We start from the raw sequence: 10,495 nt of genomic DNA, 5'->3' as shown, positions 1-10,495 counted from the left end.
TTGAACGGTACTTGGTTATCGCTGGCGGCGAGTGGTTCCGGGACATAGACTTATTACAGATCATACATTATAATGATTTATTATATTACATGGGAATTATATGTGAAACTGCACATGGTTAGCGAATATGGTCAAAAAGCTGATAGGTCTAAATAAAGTGTAAGAGTAAAGTTAAGTTAAAATGTATAAGGTTGACTATATAATCCCGATTTTTGATATTTTTCACACTTGTTTTATCATATCTCACATTTTAAGTGACTTGTGGGGCTAATAACACAAATTTAATTTCAGATAGAATACCAAAATAAACTACATAATAAATAAGAGATTTAGTATATTACATGAAAGTTATATTTAATGATTAGAAAGATAATTTCATTCTACGTAAAAGAAAATCATTTAGAAATCGTTAAAGAACATTATTAATATACCTTATAGGTCTATACAACCTGGGTTGCAATATTAACTAACATATTCAATCGCGGTTTTTATAATGCTTTTCACAATTGTTCTATCATATCTTACATTACACAGGTACAGATGAGTACTAAGAAGAATATAGATTTGCGAGCACAGTATCAGGCGTTAATCCATCAAATGTACTTAGGTGGAGATAACCTGTTCACGAATCTACTTGTCGTAAGGATTGCCAACAATCCTCAGCATTTCATAGACAGTTCCAGACAGACAGTTCTGCTCCACCACAGCAGACTTTAGATGACGTTCCTTTGACGAACCATACTTAATGGAGCAGGAAGTAGTAATGGTCCTAAATGGTGGAAAGAACTCACAGTATATCGCAAAATAGCAATACACCGGACATAGTGATGGCTAATCACCGGGATTTACATAATGGAATTGTGTTTTTTAAAGAACAATTAATCTATTCAAATTCAATACGAAAAGAATCCAGTATTAGAGATAGATAGCTATTACCGAACGCGATAAGAACTATATACTATAATAATCGTTATTTTGGGTAAAAGTATTACTAAATTAGAAGTCACAAAATATTCTTGGCAGAATGCCAAACCAAAGAAGATCAAATCAATTTTGAAGGTGTACATGTAATTTGACGATATTGAAAGAATTAAACACTACGGCCGATTAGTTATATACCGTGTTGTCTGGCTAAGTATGTGGAAGAAACTAACGCTCATAATGCTGGGAATTTTATTTTATTAAAATATTAAAGTTTTTAACATGGATATAAAGGTAGTTTAAACTAACATTTTATTTGATTTTTATTTTGAACAACAATTTTTTAAAGAAAAATTATTTAATATTCTATTACAATCATTGTTTTTTACTCTTACACGTTGAGATGACAGTGGTTTCGATTAATTTGAACCTATTTTAAACTGTAATCCAACATTTTTTTTTCAACTTTATACACTTTCTGAACATAATTCTAACTTAAAATAACTCAAAGGAAATTTATTTTAAATATATGAACATACTGATACTTAAAGCTTTCGTGTAAAAGTTGAAAAATGTTTAAAGTTTTACATTTGCTACAGTGGCTAAGTTTGGCAGCACTGCATCTTGCGTGAACAGTACACTGATCTCATTTTCGAACTTTTAAAGCTCGACATTTTAAAATAGTGGCCGCATGTAGTTTACAGTTACTTTTAAACTTGATTGTGTTGAATAATTTCTTTTATTTTTAATTCATAATTTAAATTATAGTTTATAAAATGGCTATGTTTTTTGGTGGTTTAGAGATACCGACAGATGCGCGAAAAGAAAATTATTTATCGTATTTTCAAGAATCAGGAGTTCAAGAGAAATTGTCACAGATTCTTACTAAAATGTTTGAATCGAAGCGTAGACCAAATAATCCAATGGAATACATAAGAAAAGAACTTGGTGCTACTATAGTTTCAGCTGAAACACTCGAAAAACTGGAGGCTGAGGTCGATGACGCCAGACGTGAAATTCGCCGTTTGCGCAGTATTTTGAGAAAACTTGGCGTTGAGAACATCGATGAAAGCGATCACGAAATTGAAGAAGAAGAAAATTCAATTAAAGACGAATAAAAAAAAGTAATAAAATGTAGAACATTTGAAATTAAATAAAAAATATTAGTACAATGACAGGCAGTGAATTATTATTACATTAAATTTAATTTTAAAATAATTGATTAAAATACAATTAATATTCATACAGTTTAAAATTTTTGATTTTTTATATATAAAGTCATATATTTCTAAATAAACCTAAGAATGAAATGTATTATATATGAAGATTAATAAAAATAAAGAAACATTGGACAGAAGATTTTCCAATATTCATTCTGTAATACTTTAAACACAAAAAAAGGGTTTAAAAGGTTGAAATTTTGATTTTTTATATATAAAGTTATATATTTCTAAATAAACCTAAGAATGAAATGTATTATATATGAAGATTAATAAAAATAAAGAAACATTGGACAGAAGATTTTCCAATATTCATTCTGTAATACTATAAACACAAAAAAGGATTTAAAAGTGATGTAGATTGTCATCTTTTCCGTGTACCGATAAATTGCTACACACTCAAAGGAAGGAGGTAGTAAAGGTAGTAGCTTTTACCAACTCAATTAAATTAAAATTCGCAATATACGAATTAAAACATATAATGACAAAAACAACAATAAGATAATGATTATAGAGGTAATCATTAATGTTACTGTGGTAGACCGCTGAGATGCATGTGTTAGGATGTAGATGTCTAATTATAGAGTGAGGGTGGGGGGTTTAAGGAGTAGAGGCAGATTAGAAACGTAGTCATTTATCGGGTGTCCTGCTTTGATTTACTGCACACAACTGCTTGCACATACAGATACCTATAGTTTTGGCATCAATCGAACACATTTATGCCCCATTAACTCATAGACCGTCTTTGAACTATTAATTCGGCCACGTTCTTAATGGGTGGACATTACTCAATATGTCGTCTCTGGATTACTGTGGTAATAATATATATTAAATAAAACCAATACAGCCACTGATTGGAAAATTCAATTCTATCTTAAAGTGCTATTGGTGTTTAAGAGTACTTCATAAAGATGTAATTAAATTAATATCTTATCATCTAATATGTATCATTGATAGGATCACATTTTCCAGTAATAGTTGGAGGTAGGTTATACATCTACAAGTTAGATGTATTTATTACTCTCAAGTTTTTGCACTGTGCCACTTCCACAATATAGACATATTATATCTTACCATATATAAAGCCGTTATTTGTTACACTTCACTTGATAACTCATAACTCAAACAACAAAATTATTTTCTGTAATTAAACAAATATCTGCAATTGTTTAATTCTTCATATAGTACTACCAATATTATTCATATAATAATACTAGCAAATTTCTAGATTTATTATTATATTTTCAATATCAAAATATTAAGCATCGCGATTGTGTTTAAAATTATGAATATATTACAAAATAGTGTTTTTATATCAGTTTTTTGGGCCGCACCTGCTTACAGATTGTCGTCTGCGAAACATAACATTTATCTGAAAGCACTTATATTTAACTGAAAATAAAATTCAGAACTAAATTTCAGAACTATTAAAATGTACGAACTTGTATTTTAGTCTTATACATTACCACCTTTAGTTAAACATTGGAGCCGGTACTTGCAAATCTCATTCAATATTTTTTCACTCTACAATACTGTTATAAAAAAAGAAATAAAACAAATTAAAATTAAGATTTCAAAATGAATTTTATTCTCTTTATTAACTTATTTTAAACTTAATTATTTGTATATATGTATATGTATACATATATATATGTATATATATATACATATACATATATATGCTCATCATTATGTATGCATGACCTTTTAAGAAATATTACTGTTCATTGCGGCTATCTGAAGAAATACATTTGATATTTCCCTTTAATTTAACAATTTATATTGATTTTATAAAATTTGTTAAATTTTTTAATATCATTCATATATGCTGTAGTTATTTTAATTATGTGTTATATGTTTTCTTAATATTAGTGACAAATTATACTTCAGAATATGTTAATCGATATTAAGCTGCCGACTGCCTTGTTTTAGTAAATTATACAATATTTTTTTAAATGTGAATGTATACATTTTAAAATTATTTTTAAAACCTTATATAATTCTTTGCTTGTTTTCAATTACATATTTGATTACATAAACTAATATTATTTAATTCTTAAATAAATTTTTTAAATTCATGTAGACACGCATGCACAAATAGATATAATTAATATATATTTCATTTTCATTTATGTAAATTTTTGTTTTTTGTGACCTTTTTTGTGAATGAAAATAACTAATATTTAATTTTATAATTTGATTTAATATATTTTCTTTTCTACAATTGCAGCCTAAACTAACAAAACAATTTCATCGGCATTTTCATTAACTTAACATTTTAAAATTTAAACATTTCCTATTATTAATTATATTCATTTAATGGATTTTTTTTGTTTCTCATATTTATTTTAAATTTTTAGTCATGTAACTTTTTGCTCTTCCAAATGAATTTTACTCAACATTTGAATAATTCTTAAATTGTGGTGCCTACCAAAGAAATCAATTGTACAATAATATATTTTTGATATAATAAATACATAGCCTAGTCTATGTTTATGATATCTACTTTATAAAATTTTTGTTATATACTTTTTTACTATTGTATTATACTGCATATGTTTTATCTTTGAAAGGCATACTTCTATATTTTGCTTATTTATGTTCCGAATCCTTATTAATACATATTATCATGAACTAATATAGCAAATTGTGCCTCGTATAACTAGGTTCATAGACTTGCCTATATTTTTATTACTTAAAATTATATATATAATTATGTTTTTTTAATAGATTATTAGCAAATTTGTGTATATATAATTATTTATATGTTATACATAATTTATATGTATAAAATTTCATTTTAGTCACAAATTAACTTAAAACTTTATATGTAAAAATTGCAATAGGTTTCTACAATCAAATAAAACAATATACAAATCAATCAGGTAAATACATGTTTACAATTATGAATATTTTTCTTACAAAAATTAAATACAAAAACAAATACATTAAAATAGGACTACTTGAAACAAATAAACATATTAAAATTATATATTAAATTGTCGACCGGAACGTTAACGAGAATTATAAGAATTTAAAATATCTTTGACGAGATTTATTACTAATTGTAGCCGATCAAAACTCAAATTTGTTAAAACAAATTTCGCTGCTAAGCGATGCAATATAAAAGCTGAAGACGTTGTTTAAAAACTTATTAAATTATGTGCTTTTTTCAGTCACAATATCTACTTTCCAAACTTTTTAAAAATATGCATAAAAGTAAAAGATTATCAAAAATGTGTATGTATTATCATACGTAGAAAATTATTAAAAAAAATTTAATAAAAATTGAGTCATATAATGGCTGATCATAAGATTTTGAAATTCAAATTGCTTCTTAGTAATAATTTAAAAACAATTTAAAATATTAAACAAATAATTGAATTCCATATATACAATGAACTATTGTAATAGTATATATGATTATTACATATTTGATTTACTACTATATACTAATTTATAGAGTTTATAAAATTATATTAACAGACTGAGTCTTCAAAATCAATATGGACATAGTACCATAATATAATAAAATTGAAATGCAATTTTCAATAAAGTAAAAAAAACACTTAAATTGTTATTCAAATTAAACAAAAAAAAATACTTGAAATGCATTTTCAAATTAAACAAAACAACAAAAACAGAATTGAAATATAAATTTAAATTAAACAAAAAAAAAATCATACATTTCGATCGAAATTAACAACTCAGTTTTATCAATCATAATTGTCAGCAGCTAATTCTTGTATTAATTATTATATAGAATATTAAAACTACTGTTCTTCAATGATTGCTCATCATATTTTATTTTCGACTTCTAGTATGTCTATTATGCCCAGTTGCATTAGCATTTGATGTACTTACGCCTGGTGAATGCGGTTTTGTCGCTGAATTATTTACATCATTAGTCGAGTTTTTGTTCTGTGCTTCTGTGTCAGTTTCAGGATCTGTTTAAATAGTTTTTTTTAATACCAAATGTAGCAAATATATTGCAACTGTAAGCGTACTTACGTCTATTCTTTGAGTTTACTGATTTTGTATTAGAATTTGTGCCCCGTTTTGCTGGTGAGGGATAATCTACACTTTCATCTAGTATGGATTTTCGTTTTGTTGCTCGATCACTTCGACTACTTGAAACGGTCTGAAAGATAACAAAAAAAATCATATAATGCGAATATTATTATACACCCAGTATATATATATATATATGTATAATATATATTTAGTATATATATATATAATATATAAATATAATATATATCTAAGATATGTATACAACATATATGTTATATAATATTTATAGTATATTAATATACCTTTTCAGAGCCTTGTTTAGTTCGTGATGTTGTTGGGGTAATTGGTGAAGCTGCTCTTGCTTTAGCTAAAGGCGATCTTTGTGCACGTGGTGATGACTTCGAAGCCGATACACTACTTGACTTTTTTTGACTTGGTTTATATTCTTTATCAGATGGACTCTCATCTGAACTTTCGTCATCATTATCTTCATCAGTAGAATCTGAACCTTTTGATTTTTTTTTACGTTTACTTATTGATTTTCGCTTTTTAGCCGATAGTTTTTTTGAAATGGCGATAGATGCACTCACACTACCACGACTGCGTTTTTTACCAACTGTTGGTGATGCAACTCCTGTTCCGATGCTATCATTATTGATACTGCGTCTTGACTTACGCACAGCTGCAACTGTTAATAAACCACCTCCACCTTTTTTCTCAATTTGAGATTCATCTTTATATAATGAGATATCAACTAAAAATATTTTCAAATTAGACAAATATATATTTATTATTTCTAATAAACTTACGTCCATCTGGATTCTCTTCTGAAAGTTCTGGTCTTGGTACAATACCCTTTTCTACATCTAGGGCCTTTTTAAGTATGCTTTCTATACGTGTTCTTTCTTCTTCAGGTAAGCGTAAGTGTCCCTTATCAAGTTTTTTCAATTCAACGGTAGTTAAAACACATTCACGATCTGTATGGTCGTAAAAATCTGGTATGTAGATGGTTTCATCTTTGTTATCCTCTGACAACCAACGAATGCTGATACGGGGCGATGAACGATACACATTTTGCATTGTTTGACAAAGATAAAATGTACCTTCTGCATTACGAACTGCCATATATTCATTTTTGTAAAATAGAATAAGTTTGTCTTCCACTGACATTGGCTTTGGTGAATTTGATGCCTCACTGGCGGAAAGTTTAGTAATATAAGCCAATTCTGGTAATGGACTTTGATATAATATTGTTTTGAGACGATGTCTTTGACTTTTACGATCTCTGGAAGTATTTTTTGTTTCCACAGGCGTTGAAGGTGATGTTGACACAACATCATTCGGGTTGACATCTACTTTTAATTTTCTTTTGTCTTCCCTTGCTGCACGACTGCTAGAAGCTTTTTCACTTTTTTCTGGTGTTTTTTCAATAGGTGACTGTACATTTGAAACGTTGTTTGATTTAACAGATTTTGATTGCCGTAGTGGTTTTTTAATAGGTTTTGTATCTATATTTGTTGCAGTATTTTCATTGGTTTTAGGTAAAATAACTGCTGAAGATTTATTATTATCAGAGGAGTCCAAGATTGCTGTTTGTGGTTCCACCTTTTCCTCAATCGCTTTTTCATCTTTTTGGTTTACAAAACTTGTTTTAACAGAATTGGTTTCTACTTCGTTTGGTATGATTTCATCATTGACCGTATCTTTCTCTTTTTTACATTCATTATTTTCTTTATCAGCTTTCTCCAAGTCCTCTTTTGAAAGTTTTTCGTCATTTACTTTTATTAACCTAGCTGTGACATCGCCAATGTCTTTTTCTTCAGATGAACCGCCTGCAGCAAGTTTAATTTCATCTTCAGTTTTAGTATCTGCAGCATCTATTGACTTTTGTTCCTGTTTTTCTTCTGGTACTTTATTCGTTTCTTTAATAACATTTTCATCGTCTTTATTATCAACCGAAGGACAAGATTTTGGTGCGTCAGCAGTAGGTTTTATATTTTCTTCATTGTTGTTTTTCTGAAAGTATAATTATATTTAAAAATTTCATTTAAAAAATATATATATTAACACGTTACCGTTTCATTTTCTATATCTTTTGCGATAGAGTTATTTTTAGTAATCTTTATTTCAGCCGATTGCGCACTTGTATTGTCTACAGTTTCCTTATTTTCAACAGAATCCAAAGAACCTGGAACAGTGCCATCCATCGTTTTCTTTTCATTTGATTCTGATATAATTGGTTTTTGAACATTTTCAGTTTTGCCTATATTAAAATATTAAATTAATATATCAATAATATATATGTATTATAATATGTTTACCATCATCTGCAGTTTGTGGAGCTTCTTTTTCCTTTATTAGAGGCTCAACAACTGGCGTATTTGTAGCAGAATGTTCGCTTTCATTATTTTTGTTGTTTACACTCAAGGATGGAGATTTTAAATTCTTATTAGTCGAGGGCAAATCAACTGTGGTTGGGGTAAATTTAGGCTGAGTAATTTGATTCGAGTTAAGTGGCTCAATAGTATGTTGTACTGAAGTCTCTACAGGCGTTTGAGGTATACTAGTACCACTATTACCAGATGATGATGTTGTAGAAGTTGTTTGTTTCGTTAGTGATACAGGATTCCGTTGCGGTAAATTCTGCACTGCTGTTGAGTCTGGATTTGTACCAGTTCTTAAAGTGGTCGGTACGGGGGTCACAGTTGTATTTGAAGGTTTTTGATGGTGCGATGGAAATGGTGGCGGTATAGCACTTATTATGGGAGAAGATTTACCAGCACCGAATTTATTTTGTTGATGTGCTGCTGTTGGCGTGGGAGACGTTGCCGGATGTTTTGCTGGCAATAAAGATATGGATGGCGCTACTTGTTTTGAAGATCCAGTAATTGTTGGTGGCATATTTGAAGGGCTCTTTGATATTGATCCAGTTGGCAAAGAGCCACACCCAATATTTGCGGCAGTATTTGCAAGTACAGGTGTAATTTGAGTACTTGGTGGTAAATTGGGCGGTTTCATTTGATTGGTAAGTGGAGGAGGTGGAGGTGGTGTTGCACCAATTTTATTAGAACCAACTTGTTGTGTATGTTGAACTGCTGATAAATAGCATTGTTGTAAGGTTTGCAACTGCTGTACAGCTGCCGCAGATAAAGCTTTTTGCTGTTGTTGATTTTGACCATGCAATTGCTGTTGCGGAATCGGTAATTGTGCTTGTTGTTGTGCATGATGTTGTTGTTGTGGAGTTGGTTGCGTAAAATGTTGCTGTTGTTGCTGTTGCTGCTGCATTTGCATCTGAAAGGCCTGTAATTGTTGCATTATATTTGGTTGCAATGCTTGTAGTTGTTGTTGAAATTGATTAATTGCAGAATTGGTATTGGTTGAACTACCATTCGGCTGTTGTTGATGATGTTGTTGATAAGTTTTACTAAGCAATTCCGCAGCAGCTGGGGTGCGCGTTAACGCTAATGGTTCACCTGAGCTACCAGAATGATCTTTATTTTGTTGCTGTTGTTGTTGCTGCTGCATTTGTTGCTGAAAATGATATAACTGTTGTTGTTGCTGCTTCAAAATTTGTAAACGTTGTTGTTGCAGAAATACATTTATGTCAGCCTGTGGTGATTGCGGTATTGCATTTTGTCCATGTACTAAACTTTGCATTTGCTGTTGTATTCCAGCTATTGTTTTGGCAACTTGCTGAGAGTTATTTGGACCATTTGGTGGACCACCACCCATTCCACTGCCTCCAGGTCCAGGCGGTTTCTGATTATAGCTCATTTTAACATAAAATATTTATAAATCTGAAATTTGAAAACATTTAAATATTAAAATAATACAAGTAACACAATTTTATAGTTTACCTTGATATAGATATGCTGAATGTGCTATATGGTGTTTTTGATGTATTCAAATATCCAAATAATCCAAATACTACATAGATTAGAAACTTTTAATGAAACCTTTGATTACAAATTGTGTCATCGACGTAGTAACAATTTTTTATATTGTAAGCCAACCCAAGGATCAAGCACTGTTAAAGATATTGATATTTATGCATTAACTTCGCAGAAAAAATCTAATAAACAAAATGAAATATATTGTCGTTTTAATTAAATCATCGTAACCAGAAAAATAATGAATAAAAATTCGAATAAAACCACTTTATTTAATATACATATATTAAGTTAGTAAGAACGGCAAAGTAGTAGTATAATGTAGAAATGCTACTTTGAGCACCAATCGAATTGTTGTTAAAGAAAATAAAATCACTTCTAAATTTGTTCTATTCAGACTTATTGCCATTAAACCAAGTTGTGCTTTTATATTAAAAACTGGACGACATG

At 29.2% G+C, this 10,495-nt stretch overlaps 1 protein-coding gene across 1 annotated transcript; it reads right to left on the bottom strand.

Annotated features, from left to right (window-relative positions):
- Positions 1–5,828: 5,828 nt before the first annotated feature.
- Positions 5,829–10,228, bottom strand: LOC119672643 (putative mediator of RNA polymerase II transcription subunit 26). The gene is made up of 7 exons (XM_038083747.1): positions 10,013–10,228; positions 8,477–9,952; positions 8,231–8,418; positions 6,965–8,171; positions 6,458–6,909; positions 6,153–6,282; positions 5,829–6,088 (listed from the first exon to the last, which is right to left on the bottom strand). Exons 2-7 carry the CDS (start codon positions 9,927–9,929, stop codon positions 5,946–5,948), a joined length of 3,573 nt encoding a protein of 1,190 aa, XP_037939675.1. The 5' UTR covers positions 9,930–9,952; positions 10,013–10,228; the 3' UTR covers positions 5,829–5,945.
- Between the last annotated feature and the right edge of the window lie 267 nt (positions 10,229–10,495).

This window comes from Teleopsis dalmanni, chromosome 1 (genome assembly GCF_002237135.1).
Source record: "Teleopsis dalmanni isolate 2A chromosome 1, ASM223713v2, whole genome shotgun sequence".
NCBI lineage: Eukaryota > Metazoa > Arthropoda > Insecta > Diptera > Diopsidae > Teleopsis > Teleopsis dalmanni.
Note: the sequence above shows the minus strand (reverse complement) of the source record. Positions and strands in the feature narration are given on the sequence as shown.